Below are 14,498 nucleotides of genomic sequence, written 5' to 3'. Positions count from 1 at the left end.
TCTTTTGGGAACTAGTGTCTCTTGTAAAAAATAAATACTTTCCAGTGACCGGAGATTCTTCCACCTCACTTCTGTTTTTATTTTTTCTGTTAAATTTAAGCAACGTGGGGAAAATACCCGGTGGCAGTGGTTGTTCTTCTGGGGAGGGGTCAGGGCCCGGGTTTGTCTGGAAGGAAGTAAATTATCCCCAGAAAACCCTGCTGTGTGTGCAAATTTGTATTGTGGTGAACCAACTTGAAACAAATATTTATAAACACATAGACTGACCATTGGCAGTAACAAGGGAGTAAGGCAGGGAGGACCTGGATGGCGCAGCCATGTCCCTGGGCTGGCTGGTGGAGGCCAGCTCCCTTCCCAGGCTGCCTGCCCTTACCTGCTCCATCTGGCCCTCTGTGCTCCTTTGGGCTGATTTCAAGATTCACGCCTCGTCCCCAGCTGTCCCAAATGCCAGCAGCCTCATTCCAGGATCCAAAATTCTACGAAGGGCTGGTTCAAAGGGCTGGAGCAGGGACTTTCCTGGTGGCGCAGTGGATAAGACTCCGTGCTCCCAATGCAGGGGACCTGGGTTCTATCCCTGGTCAGGGAACCAGATCCCACATGCATGCCACAACTAGGGATCCTGCAAGCTGTAACTAAGACCCGGCGCAACCAAATAAATAAATATTTTTTTTAAAACGGGGTGGGCCTGAGCAGGATGGGCACTTGTGAGGAGTGTGTACATCACAAAGATGTCCTCACGTCCCCTCTTTTCCCCAAAGTCCCCAGGGTCCATCATATCAGTGTGGCGCTCTGACCACCTCTGGCTCTGTGGGCGTGGCACCTGCATCCCTCATTTAATGTGTTCCTTGCATCAACCCAATTCTTTTTTCCAAGTTAAATATATTCATCTCCCTTCTAAGCAAAACATGTAATGAACACGAGATTTAACATTTTTATGAAACATTATAAATGATGACATATGCTGTGATCCCATCTTCTTTTTAATAAATTGATTGATTGATGGATTGATTGATTCATTGATTGGCTGTGTTGGGTCTTCATTGCTGTGTGTGGGCTTTCTCCAGCTGTGGAGAGTGGGGCTACTCTTTGTTGCGGTGCGCGGGCTTCTCATTGCGGTGGCTTCTCTTTGTTGCAGAGCACAGGGTCTAGGTATGCGGGCTGCAGTCGTTGTGGCACGTGGGCTGCAGTAGTTGTGGCTCGCGGGCTGCAGTAGTTGTGGCTCGCAGGCTCTAGAGTGCTGGCTCAGTAGTTGTGGTGCACGGGCTTAGTTGCTCCGAGGCACGTGGGATCTTCCCGGACCAGGGCTCAAACCTGTGTCCTCTGCATTAGCAGGTGGATTCTGAACCACTGCGCCACCAGGGAAGTCCCGATATGATCCCATCTTAACGAGAAGTTTTCTTTCTGTGTCATCTACACCCACACCGGCTGATGAGGCATGGATAGACGTGGAAGCATATTTTTTATTTGTTTTGCTCTCTTCTCTCCACCATTCTGTATTGCTTGAATTTTTTTTTAAATTGAAAAAATATGGACCATTTCACAAATCTGCGTGTCGCCCTTGCACAGGGTCATGCTAATCTCTGTATCATTCCAATTTCATATATGTGCTGCCAGAGGGAGCACCAGACAGCATCACTGAGACACAGTCCGATGTCAGAGATAAACACAGCTGGATGGTGAAGTGCAAAGGGCAGGTTCTAATCAGCACTATACTCGCAGTGGGGACAATTCCAGGGTGAATTGAACTCAATTTCGATTTGTGTGGCGGTGACTGGTGTTTTAAAGTGAGAACGTGGAAATTGGGAGGGGTAGCTTAGTGGAGTCAGGCAGCAGACAGTTAAAGCATGCAGGCGCCTGGACCCTGAGACCCCCATCTGGTTCATGAACAGCGCTTGTCCCAGGTAAGCCTCTGTTTTCCCACAGAGACCCGAGATGCCCGTCCTCAGGCGGGCACTTTAAGGGGGGCTGGAGTCACCCCGGGGATGCGGCTTGAGCTGTCAGAAACCAAGGCTTTCTAGGCCTGATGCAGAAGCAGGCCCAGAGGAACCTGGCTAGAGTTTGGTCAAGGAGCGAAAACCTTGGTTACCACATACCATACAATCCCTCCATTCAAAGTGCACGATTTGGGCTTCCCTGGCGGCGCAGTGGTTAAGAATCTTCCTGCCAATGCAGGGGGCACGGGTTCAAGCCCTGGTCCAGGAAGATCCCACATGCTGCAGAACAACTGAGCCCGCGAGCTACAACTACTGAGCCTGCCTGCCACAACTACTGAAGCCCACGTACCTAGAGCCCGTGCTCCCCAACAAGAGAAGCCACTGCAGTGAGAAGCCCATGCACCACAAAGAGTAGCCCCCGCTCACCACAACTAGAGAAAGCCCGTGCACAGCAACAAAGACCCAACGCAGCCAAAAAAAAATAGATTTATTTAAAAAAAAATAAAGTGCACAATTCAGTGATTTTTAGTATATCCATAGAATTGTGCGACCATCACTATACTACATTTGGAACATTTTCATGAGTCCAAAAGGAAACCAGTCTCCTTCAGTAGTCACTTCCGCCTTCCTCACACCCCATCCCGGCTCCTGGCAACCACTAATCTACTTCCTGTCTCTGGATTTGCCTGATCTGGACACTTCATACAAATGGAATCACATAATAATACGTGGTCTTTAGTGACTGGCTTCTTCCACTCAGCGTTATGTTTTCAAGGTTCATCTATGCTGTAGTGCGTCAGCGTTTCCTTCCTTTTTATGGCCAAATAGTATTGCATTGTACACAATATACCACATTTTACTTATCTGTTCATCAGGGAACGGACATTTGGGCTGTTGCCACCTTTTCGGTGTTATGAGTAATGCTGTTCTGAAGATGCCTGTGCAAGTTTCTGTGTGGATGTGTGTTTCTAAGCCCCTGTAGCAACCGGCCCAAACTTGGCCAACACCTGCCAGCTTCCCTAATTTCTGCCTCCGCTTCCAGCTCAGGACCAATCAGAGAAAGCCAAGTAGGCTCCCCTAAGCAACCACACAGGTTGCAGCACCTCCAGTTGGCCGCCCACAGCTTCCCCGAGCCCACTCGGGGCGCACCTGAGCCCCCCTTTCACTATGAAGCTGGCCCCTCCTCTGCCTGCCTTTGAGTCTCTGCCAACATGCAAGTGATGGGGCTGTCTCCCTGCTACAGCAAGCTGAGAACACAGCCCCGCTTGTTCTCATTTGCAGGGTCTTCGTTCATTTCTACAAGGTTTATAGTTTCAGCTTTGTGATCCATTTCCAGGCGGTTTGTGCATGTGTGTGGGCGGGTCCAAGCTCATTCTCCACGTGGACGTCCAAAACCATTTGTTGAAAAGACCGTCCTTCCCTGCTGCCTTGTCTTGGCACCCTTGTTGAAACTTCTTGACAACGGATACTCATTGTGTAACTTTTTGTAAACGATCGTCTTTCTTTAAGAAAGAAAGGTGGAGATTGAGTCATGAAATGCTGAACTTGCTTCCCTGCCAGAGTGTGAAATCCATGCTTCCTTACCTGGGGTCAGGTGACCTGCAGGTGGGGGCGGCCTACTGCTTAGCTCACCTTCTCAGGCTGGTTCTGAACCCACAAAAGTGGAGAACTCCCCGGGGAAGGGCCTTGCCCCTGACCTGCCCCAACCTTCCTGCTGCCCCCGGTCTGTCTCGTTTTCTTTCCCCGCTCTGTGCCCCTGTCCAGGAAGCTGGGCCTCTGCAGGGCGGGTGAGCAGGCACTGTGCCCGAAGCCCACCCCCATGGCCTACCTGGAAACCTAGCATCCCTTCACTACCCTCTGCACCCCCACCCTGCAGTGCCCCACCCCAAACCAGACGGGGCTCCTCCCCCCACCACACACTGGTCCAGGGAGCGCCACATAAACTGGCTGGGCTGCAAGGAGGCTGGTGAAATGCCAACTTCCCGGCTTGCCCGGGCACTTTCGCAGGCAAGGAAAGAGGATCCCAACGCTCCAAATCAAAGCAGCTTTCAGGACAGAGAACGCGGCCCTGTGTGGTCAGCATTTCTGAACTACGCTGCCTTTTCAACCTGCCAGGGGTCCGAGAGAAGCAGCCTGCCCCACGAACAGCCACGTGCCCTCACCGCTCCCGCTTTACAGTGTGGGCTCTGGGTTCCAGCCGCTTCAGCGGGGCTCCAGCCTGAGCGCGGGGGCAGCATCAGGCCAGACCCAGGGCGAGGCTCCTTGTGAGACCCCCCCACCCACCCACCTGCCCAGGGCCCAGGAAGTCTGGCCCGCACCCCAGCCCCCCACACCGACCATGCATTTCCAGGCCAGTAGCTGCATCGCGCCCAAACGCTGAGGCGGGACATGCACTCCATACCCTGTACAGTAGCCCAGAAATGTGACCCTAATCCAGATCCATCTGCTGGTTTTAGGAAATTCACAGACAGAGGAAGGAGAGGCAGCTGGATCAAGGACCTGGCTTATCCTGTGAAGAAAGGATGGGGAGGGGACGCCGGCAATAGAGAGACGTGAGTAGGAGACCTCAGCTGGACTGGATTCAAATGAAACCAACTTGACAACATGCACGTGGCAACCGAGAAATCTGATGGTAACACGGGCCACTTTGTTTCCTACGTGTTAGTTACTATTGTAGTTATGTTAGATTTTCTTAAAGAGCATTTTCAGAGACTTGTGAAGTATTTATCTATACATGACAGGACATCTGGGATTTGCTTCCAAATAATCCAGGGGTGGGGAGGGTCTGTGGGGTGTGAACACCTCAACATGAGTCTGGTGAGAGCTCACCGCTGAGGCTGGGGTGGGGGTGGGGGCATGTGGGTTTTATTTTTTATTTTTTTGCGGTACAAGGGCCTCTCACTGTTGTGGCCTCTCCTGTTGTGGAGCACAGGCTCCGGACGCGCAGGCTCTGCGGCACGTGGGATCTTCCCGGACCGGGGCACGAACCCGTGTCCCCTGCATCGGCAGGCGGACTCTCAACCACTGCGCCACCAGGGAAGCCCTGTTGTTTTTTAAAGTAACAGCTTTGTTGAGATATAGTGGTTATCAGGTTACAGAGCTGTGCAACTATCACCACGACCTAAAATTCTACTTTTTATCTGCTTGAAATGCTCCACAGTTCTCCTTGCTTCATGGCTAGGGTGCCAGAGGCGTTGATGTCTGAATGAACTGCCCAGGGCATCTGTCCTGTCCCCTGGCTGGGGCAGCAGGAGCCCTGGGGCAGCTTCCACCTGTCCTGGGACATCAAAAGGCCCAGGATGGTACTCTCACCAGCTCCTGCCCTAGCCTGTCTGTCTGAGGGCCTGCAGCCCATAGAACCAGGGTCTCCCAGGCCCTTCTGGGTTTGCTGGACAACAGGCCAGTGTCCAAAACCCCAGGGCTCTGACTCAAGGGGCACCTCTAGGGAGACCAGCCAGTCCTACTGGGAACTCTTATTCCTAGGGGGTTTGTAGCACCAGATGCTTGCTGGGAAGGGGCAGCCCTGTGGGATCCACAGTGATCTGGATCCAGGACCTCAACACTGACCACCCCTAAATGTGCAGGCCCTGCTCTCGCCCCAGCCATCTGTCCACAGGCCATCCCAGTGTACCCAGGCAGGGCTGCAGCTTCTCCCCTCCTCTGGGCCCTACTCCTCCATAAACCCAAGAGCCCTCCTTGGAGGGTGCAGAGGATGGTCTTGTAGCCTGAGACAGCGAGGCAGACTAGTTAGTGGCCTGGACACAGAAACCAGACCCAGCACTTCACCGTCCTTTATTAACACCCCTGTAGGGCGACGTGGAAGTGCTGGCCACTTGCTGGGGGGGCGGGGGGGTGTGGCACAGTGGCCAGGTGACTGGGGGAGGCGGACAGATGCAGCTCCCAGCCCATCTGCAGGCTGCTGTGGCAGTGGAACCTGGGCAGTGGCGTTTTGGCTGACCAGCTGCTGGGGACCTTGCAAGTGACCGCTGTGTAGACAGGAGCCCCTGTGGACATGCCACTCCTGCTCAGGGAGCCAGGAGGGGACACTGCACGCTCCATGAAGACAGCAGCCGCCTGCTGGCACTGAGAGGTTTTGGTGAAACTGATTGTTAAAGCAACTGGGGATGGGCTGGACTGGGGGGGCAGGGGTGTGGGGCACCTGTGGGTCACACCCAGACCCTCCCTCCTGGGTACTCATTCTGCCCTGGCCCGGCAGCTGTGGGTGCGCAGCTACCTTTGAGAACATCATAAAAGCTATGGTCCCTCTCCTGGGATGAAAGTGCAGGTGCACGGGTCATTTGGTGAGTGATGCCGGGGGCCCACACCCCCACTCTTATCACCCAGGTCCTCGGTGGAAGCTGCTGGAAGACGGTGCTGGGGGCCCTGGGCTTAGTGAAAGGAAGAGACTACAGGGGCTGGAGACTCCAGACTGCAGAAAGCCTGGACAGCCTGCCCCTCCCAACTCCAGGGTTAACTGCCTACTTGCGGAGAGAGAAAACTGAACCTGGGGCCTAGACACCTTCCTCTGAGGGAGTCACTGGTGTGCAGAGGAGGCCGCTGGACATCAGGTGGGGAGAGCCTGGGGTGGGCAGCAGGGGGTGGAGGTGTGGGCAGCAGCTCAGGAGGGGACGATGGTTACTGGGCTGGCCAGGCAGGCTGGGGCGGGGGTCCTGAGCCAGGGAGGAGGGGGTCGGAGCACGGCGGGCAGGTGCTGGGCTCAGGGCAGCGCTCAGCTGCTGACCCTCCAGGACTCTGGAAAATACTGGGGCAGGGGGCTGGGCATGACCCATCTGCTCCCACGGCCACATCAGGACGGCACTTTGATGCCGAAGTGTTTGCGAAGCTGCTCCAGAAACACAAACGTGAGTACGGTGTGGGGCATGAGGCGGATGCCGGCAGGCACGAGGCCCTGAGGGAGAGAGGAGGGGGGGATGTGAAGATAGTCCTGGAGGGAACCCCCCTGCCCTGCCCCTCTGCCCCAGCCACGCCCCTGCTTAACCTTGTAAAAGGCCAGCGGCCCAAGCTTCGCTGTCTCCATGGCACAGTGCAGAACACCCTGCAAAAAATGCAAGATAATGCAATAAGATGGAAAGCTGCTTCTTGAAAGGCACGAACGCCCACCCCCCACCCCCGCACCTGATGGCAGGCATGAGTGTGCAAAGCAGCCTGCAAGTTCAAAGGTAAACATGGGAGGTGGGGTTGGCAGGCACAAAGGTCAAGGGCTGCCCTGCCCACTAACCAGGCAAAACTAGAATCTGAAAAAACACCCAGGGCCAGGCTGACCTGCCAGGCACCTACGGTGCTTGAGCAGCTGCCATAAAGGCACAGAAGACACTGTGCGTGATGGAGGGAGCCTCGGACAGGTGCTTGGCCCCAGGTGCTGGACCTGCCGACCTGCACCGTGCCGAGTTTCACTGACTGCAGTGATCCAACTGCCTCTGTTAACGTGTCAAAGAATCTGATTTAAAAACACATACAGGTGGCTTCCCTGGTGGCACAGTGGTTAAGAATCCACCTGCCAATGTAGGGAACACAGGTTCGAGCCCTGGTCTGGGAAGATCCCACGTGCTGCAGAGGAACTAAGTCCGTGCGCCACAACTACTGAGCCTGCGCTCTAGAGCCCACGTGCCAACTCCTGAAGCCTGCACGCCTAGAGCCCGTGCTCTGCAAGAAGAGAAGCCACCGCAGTGAGAAGCCCGCGCACCGGAACGAAAAGTAGCCCCCGGCTCGCCACAACTAGAGAAAGCCCGCGCGCAGCAACAATGGACCCAACACAGCCAAAGATAAATAAATAAATAAACAAATTATTTTAAAAAAACAAAAACACACACGGAGCCCAGGCTGCTGCAGGCCTGACGGCAACCGGGAGGGATGCAGTCATGGGTGGAGGGGCAGAGCCTCGTCCACACCCTGGCACAAGGACACAGGCTCACCCAGCAGCAGCAGCAGGGCGAGGCCCCCACTCACCTGATACTCGCCCTTGGCATTCATCAGCCGGGTCTTCAGCACATCCAGGGGCTGGCACAGGAATGTGGCGCATCCACCCTGGAAGGCAGGTCGTCGCCAATGGGTCTGCCAGGCAGGGCGGGTGGGCACCCCTCACCTCCCTCACCCCCCTCACCACAGGACTATCCTGGACCCCCAGGGCCATGGAGGACAACAGGAACAGTCTCGGCCTGGGCTCTGGGGGAATCCATGGCCTCCTCCCCAGGACCCTGGCGCCTACTAATGCAGCCTGAGAGGGGCAGCCGCCAGATGGGCCAAAGCCTCCTGCCGTTCTGAGCCCTGGCTCATCCCAGGCGCCCTCAGCTCCCAAGGCTGGTCAGGGCCCCACCCCCGCCACTCACCGCAATGAAGCTGGCGATAAAGTGAGTGAAGATGCTGTCGGACAAGTACCCCGTGCTGAGAACCAGCTGCTTGGCTTGGTCATAGCAGGACAGCTGTTGGGGGAGCAGGGATGCTCAGGGCCCAAGGGACAGCCCACAGCTCGGGGGAAAGCAGATGGGGCCCACGATGACACCAGCTGGACTGGCCAAGTACATGCTCTGTGGGTCATCCACCGTCACCACACCTGGGCGGACAGATGAGGCCCAGGCCGGCCTGAGCCCACCTCCCCGGCCCCATGTGTGTTTGTGCCCGCTGCCTTCCTCTGGGACCTCTCAGAGGGCTGCGACCAGGCCCCCCAGATGCTGCCCGAGTCCCACCCCAAGCGGAAGCCCTACCTGGCCCACGGTGACCAACATCCCTCGACTGGACGCCATAGTTGCGCCCGAGAACAGCTTCTTCAGACCCTCTGTCGGGGGAAGGGAAGAGGTTGGGTGCCCGGCCCAAACCCCTCCGGCCTCCCCCCAAGTCCTTAACAGCGCTCTCCCTAGGCCCGCTCCTGGGTCCCAGCTGGAGGCTGCCCCAGGCCCCCACCGTGCAAAGGACCTCCCCTCTCACCTTCTCGGGCCACGCGGTACAGGCCGTCCAGGGCGTGGGCATAGCTGCCAGGGGACAGAGAGTGGGCCCATGTGAAGCTCTTCCTGACCACTGGCTCCCTTGGGAAGGTCCTCCCCATCACAGGCCATGCCCCCATCACAGGCCAGGAGGAAGTCAAAGTGCCACAGGGGCCAGAGAACAATGGCCTTTTCTGACAGCTCAGAGCAGTCTCCCTGCTCAGGGGACTTCAGGGCCTGAAGATCCCAAGTTCCACAGGAAAACACCCTCTGTTGGGGGTGGGGGGCGGGCTGCCAGCTCTGAGGCTAGTCCTGTCTGCAGGCCGTTACCAGGGGCGAGAGGATGGGACGCCGTGCCGGGCCCCCTTCCCCACAGCCTATGCTCTGGCCAGCGAGTGGCCAGTGGGGTCACCTGGAGCCACACTTCTCCCTGAACTGGCTGATACCAATGCCCAGCGTTTACTACAGCATCGGTCCATAAACAGGGCCTCAGAATCCAGTGTCTTAGGTTTCACGCAAAACGGTGTTTTTACCACGAAAACAACCACCCAGCTCCCAAACCCTTTTGAAGACCAAACTCATTTAAACTTCTAAACCACCCTTCATGCAAACGTGCACAGGTGCAAGAAGGAGTAAAGAGTGACCAACCCCTGCCCACCTCCCAGTCCAGCCCCCAACCCCGGGGTCCTCCCACAGGGGAAGAAGAACCCAGAGGTCCTGGAAGCCCCCTCAGGATTCCAAAACAGACGCTCACAATGTATGATTCCAAAGGCTGTCAGCCGCCCGACCTGCTCCCCGTGACCCCACAGGAGCGGTACCCTGTTGGAGTCCCCACCGGCTCCCGGCAGAGCTGCTCAGGGGTCTTCTCAGCCCCATCCCCAAAACCCCCGGGCACACCATGCTACTCACTTTCGGCGCTGATTCTGGGGCAGCTTCATGTCATTCTGCATCCTGAAACAAGCAGAGGGTTCAGGGGGCGGCAGGGCCAGACGCCCCACAGACCCCAGCAGGCGTCAGGGGCTCCCTCTGGCAGTGAGCAGCCGGCCCCGCCCAGGGCTGCCCCGCCACAGGCTCAGCGCCATCCCCCAGTGCCCCAGACCCTGAGGTCTGAGTGGCTTGTTCCAGGCTGAACACACTGAGACCCCAGCGAGCGAGGCCGGCCCCACCAGGGGACAGCAAGACCCCAGCCTCGGGGACTGCACTGACCTGACGTTGACCATGTCCGCGGGGGTCCCCACGAAACCGCCGATACAACCTGTCACAACAGCCAACATGTGACCATTGGCAAGGGGTCACATGACCCCCGCCCCACCTGCCCCGCCGCCGCCCACCCGGCTGCTCACCACTGATGGAGCCCAACAAGACCTTCTTGTAGAAGGGCAGGGGGCCCTCGCTGCCCTTGGTTACCTGGTCCCGCACGGTCTCATAGATGGCAAATCGAGTCAGGGAGTAGGTCATCTGGGGAGAAGGGGCCCAGCTCAGAGGGTGCAGGGGGAGGGACGGCGCTGGGCACCCCCCACACCCCTGGCCCTCCAGTGCATGGTCGTCACCACGTGGACCACAGGGACACCCAGGGACCTCTCGGCCAGCAAGCAGCTGAGCCAATTCGTGGACCCAGGGCTGGCTGAGTCCGGGCCCCGCACCCTCCTCTTCTCCTGCCTCGCCCCTGCCAGCCTCAGTATCCCCATCTGTAGGCGGAGGTCTCGGGCCGGCTGTGAGAGCATGGCCAACCCTGTGCAAGGCAGAAGCACATCTCACACTGCCACGCCCTGCACCCACCCGGGGGGCTGCTGGCTGCCCAGGCCTTACGGTTCCTTCCTCCTAAGCAGCCTTGGAAAGGAGAAAGTAGCTTCCATGCCCACAGGGATCCACAGTGGACAAGAGGCGCGACTGGCCTGGGGGAGGCCAGCGATCCCTCTGCCTCCTTGGGGTGAGTGTGGGCTCTGGGATCAAGACCTAAGGGACCCCTGGCCGTGAGTCCCACCCACCCACCACCCCGGGAGGTGGGGAGCGCCCCAGAGGTACCTGTCTGCACAGGGAGGCGCTCAGCCCATTGTAGAGAGCCAGGATGCCATCGGAGCGCACCACCTGCAGCGCCATCCCCGTCATGCGCCGCTTCACCTCCTGCTGCGTCTGTAGATGCACCTGTGGGGAAGCGGGTCGCACCTGCTCAGAGCCACGGCCCATCTGGAGCCGACCAGGGCCAGCTCTGCTCTAAGCCCTTTTCCACAATCTTCCACCTTTACATGCTGAGCCTGTGGGCCAAGTGCTACCAGCACCCGCATTTAGAGACAGGAAACTGAAGCCTTAAAGGGCACCAGCTGGGGAGTGGAGCCGGGACTGTGTCCACGGCTGGCGCCAACCTCTTTTTCACACCACCATCTCACAAGAGACAATACCAGCCGACATGTGAGCCCAATTCCACCTGCCATGCGGTGGAGTCGTCAGCTCCACCCTTTAGATGAGGACACTAGGCAACTCCAGGGCCCCACTTTGTAGCCTCGCCTGCCTCTCGAGAGAGGCAGAGTTAGGGGGGCTCAGAGTTGACCTGAAGAAACATGGGAGACTCGGAAGAGGTGGGTGAGAATCCGGGGGCGCACAGGGGGAAGGGCGCCTCAGAGTCCATCCCTGCAGCACACTCTCCAGCCAAGTCAGGTCCTGGCTGGACCCGCGGAGGCAAGTTACTGATTCTTCTGCCTCAGTTTCTCTCAGTGTGCTGTGAACCGGGAACAGAAGGCCCTCTGGGCCTGGGGGCAGGGCGGCCACACAGCAGCCTCCGTGAAGGCGAGAAGCCACGGTGAGGGTTCAGCCAAGACGTGGGGCAAAGGCAGAGCTCAAGGAGTTTTAAGATACTTTTTCCAAAGACGATGACGAGAAGTAAAAACCCTGACCAGGGCCTCCCCTGCCGGAGGCCTCCATGGCTGCTGGCACCGCCCGCTTCACCCCAGCACGGGGCCGTGTGCTCCCTGGGCCAGAGAGCGGCCACATTCCTGTGTCTGCCGGCCTCCCAGACTCCCACCCCCACCCCAAGCGCTCTGCAGCAAAATAGCACCTGGGCGGAAGGGAGGGGGCAAGGGGCAGTGACACCCCAAGGAGCCTTGGACAAGTGACTCTAGGCTGGCCCAGGGCCAGGGAGGGCTCCAAGAGCCCCCGGAGGCTGTGTCCACATCCAGGCAGAGACAGTGAGCCTGGTCCTCCCGAGCCTGCGATGGGGGAGGCAGGAGGGCAAAGGGCCCTGTACGGGCATCCAGAAAGTAAAACAAAACAGGCATGAGAAGGGGTTCCTCTCTCCACAAACCAAAAAGCACCTTCCTACCTGGCCCTGCTCTGCCGGGCCACGTCACAGGCCCTGGGGGCTACCAGGAGCCATGCAGGCCTCTCCCAGGTCTCTAAAATGCCAGAGGGGCTACCAGCTTCAGCCCCATCCCCAACATCTGCTAATCCTGCTTTTCCTGGTGGCCAGGCTTGATGGGTGGCTGGGTCAGCCCAGGACACAGGTGCCAATCCCTCCCAGGGGGCCAATGTGGGGTGCAGGCTGCTCTGGGTGGGGATAAGGAAGGGGGTGGCCAGGGGGCTGCCCTTGCTAACAGGCCCCACAAGACCACAGCCCAGGTTCCCTGGCCCAGGGCCCACTGGCCAAAATTTGCTTTGTGCCTCTGGCCCTTCTTTGTTGTTTGTGGTGAGGAAAGGGCAGAAAATTGGCCTGCCTCAGGGACAAGGGAGTGTCTGTCTTGTTCTGCCCCATAAGCATTTTTTCAAAAAAACGCAGAAACAGTGATTGCTTCTCCCTGGGAGAAACAATCACCTTCACTGGGCAGGACCTGCATGCAGCCTTGGGATCATGGCTTCCAGATGCCCACCTCCCAGGAAGAAGCAGCCCAAAGCAAGGTTGCCGGCCACATCCTTCCTCCGTCTCTGTGTGTGTGCTTGGCACCCAGTAGGCAGAGGGAGCGCGTGGTCCTGCCGGGGTGCCTCCAGCTGCGCTCAGAGAACCACCCCCTCAACGTGTCAGCCAGGAGAACGAGTGTCCTCAAAAGTGCAGGGTAAAGTGCCTCAGAGAGGCCAAGGGACCAGTCCAAGGTCACACAGGTAGCAAAGTGGGGACCATGGGGCACCTCCGCCGCCCGCTCCACGCAGAGCCTCTCGGCGGACCCTCCCCGGGCCGCACTCACCTTGACCAGGTCCAGCGGGTGCGTGCAGCAGGCGGCCCCGCACGACGCCAGCCCACCGAAGTACCAGCGCGACACGCGCGCCTCGGCCGCCATGGCCCGGACGCCGCCGCCACCGCCGCCGAGGAGCGTAGGTGTCCGGCCCCGACCCCGACACAGCCCTTGAAGCCCGGACACCAGCCCCGCCCCAGCCGCAACCCAGCCCGTTCCGCGCCGCCGCCCGTTCAAAGGGCCGCCGGCCACCCGCGCCCAGCACAGCCAATGCGCCCGCGCGGCCCGGGGGAGGAGCCGAGGGGGCGGGGCCTTTAAGACCCCGCCCCGAGCCCGGGGGCGGGGCCCCCGCCTTAAAGCGGCCGCGGCCGGCAGGTCAACCTTGTGGGCCCCACAGAGCCGCCTAGAGGACCCCCACTGGTGTGGGCCGCGCGAACCGCAGGGAGCTAGCGGGTGAACCTCCCTCACTCCCCCCAGGGACCTGCGTCCTCCCCCACCCTGCGCCGGCCAGCCCGCGGGGCCGCCCTGGAGCCTAGGGCACGTCTGCGAAGGTCACGGCCCGAGTGGCCTGGGCGCTCTGCCAGCCCCCACCCCTCCTAGAGGCCTGCCTCCCGTAAGTGCCCGCCCCCTGTCGCGGCCCTGGACTTGCACCCAGTGTCCCACCCCCGCGGCGCAGGCTCCGGGACGCGTACAGTTGCTTAGAGGTTGCGGCAAACCTCCTTAGGACCAACCTGCGGATTACAGGAAAACTAGGGACAAAGGCAATTCGGGGAGACTAGCCGCCCCGCCTACCCGCCCCTCCCAGAACGCCCAGCCAATTCCAGCCTTAGGCCTGCTCTGACCACACGGCCCCAGGCAGCTACCCTGAGGCGGCCCAGGAGAGGGCTTTGGGGCGTGGGGCTCAGGCTCCTGGGAGGCGGCAATCAGCAAACTGCCTGCCCCAGCCTGGCCCCAGCAGGAGATGCACATCGCCCAGCAAACCGGAAGTGCAGGTGTGCTGCTAGCCCAAAGGCGCACCTGCCAGGCAGAGAAATCTGAGTCCCCAGGGCCGCTTTTGGGTGGGGCTACATGGACCTCGGGGGAGGCAGAGGCAGAGACCCCTGCACTAGTAAGGACCTATATCCTGCTGTCCTAGCTTGGCCACTGCAGCCCCCACCCCAAGGGAGAAGGGTGACAGGCATCAGGGAAACAACCCCTGGCCCCCTGGGCCCACCGAGCACCCTGAATAACAAGTCCAGCCTGGTCTCTGAGCACCCAGTGATTCTCTGTGAGAGGCATTAGGTGCCTGAGCAAACCCTGCTATTTGCTTAAAGCGGCCACCTGGAGACTAAGGAAACTGTGTCTTCCAGAACCCCAGGAGGCCTTGACCCCTGTCATCAGTTGGGAACATGAACAGCTGGCTCCAGATTTCCAGCCCAGAAATGCCAAGGAGCCCAGGGTGGGGCAAGGGGTAGTGCTTTGCTGAA

The 14,498-nt window shown here is 58.9% G+C and overlaps 1 protein-coding gene and 1 long non-coding RNA gene across 2 annotated transcripts in view; one reads left to right on the top strand and one right to left on the bottom strand.

Annotated features, from left to right (window-relative positions):
* Positions 1-7,891, top strand: part of LOC309975387 — a 33,690-nt gene extending 25,799 nt beyond the window's left edge. The window contains exons 2-5 of the long non-coding RNA XR_014326941.1: positions 4,391-6,502; positions 6,746-6,796; positions 6,980-7,114; positions 7,462-7,891. This is a non-coding gene — a long non-coding RNA (uncharacterized lncRNA). The remainder of the gene's footprint in view (positions 1-4,390; positions 6,503-6,745; positions 6,797-6,979; positions 7,115-7,461) is intronic.
* On the bottom strand, positions 6,633-13,248 carry SLC25A10 (solute carrier family 25 member 10). The gene is made up of 11 exons (XM_082860430.1): positions 13,045-13,248; positions 10,898-11,017; positions 10,216-10,330; positions 10,079-10,127; positions 9,782-9,823; positions 8,877-8,920; positions 8,657-8,727; positions 8,282-8,374; positions 7,902-7,979; positions 6,934-6,990; positions 6,633-6,843 (listed from the first exon to the last, which is right to left on the bottom strand). The coding sequence occupies exons 1-11, from the start codon at positions 13,135-13,137 to the stop codon at positions 6,742-6,744; spliced, it is 864 nt and encodes a 287-aa protein (XP_082716556.1). The 5' UTR covers positions 13,138-13,248; the 3' UTR covers positions 6,633-6,741.
* Positions 13,249-14,498: the final 1,250 nt, after the last annotated feature.

Source organism: Leucopleurus acutus, assembly GCF_964270905.1.
Source record: "Leucopleurus acutus genome assembly, chromosome: 19".
NCBI lineage: Eukaryota > Metazoa > Chordata > Mammalia > Artiodactyla > Delphinidae > Leucopleurus > Leucopleurus acutus.
The sequence above is the reverse complement of the archived record's forward strand: the minus strand, read 5'-3'. Positions and strand labels throughout refer to the sequence as shown.

Excerpts from the sequence above, each read along its gene's own strand:
- SLC25A10 (XM_082860430.1), bottom strand. The coding sequence starts at position 13,137 with ATGGCGGCCGAGGCGCGCGTGTCGCGCTGGTACTTCGGTGGGCTGGCG. Across the intron at positions 11,018-13,044 it reads ACCCGCTGGACCTGGTCAAG|GTGCATCTACAGACGCAGCA; the intron begins GTGAGTGCGGCC and ends GCTTCCCCACAG. Across the intron at positions 8,921-9,781 it reads CCCCAGAATCAGCGCCGAAA|CTATGCCCACGCCCTGGACG; the intron begins GTGAGTAGCATG and ends GTCCCCTGGCAG.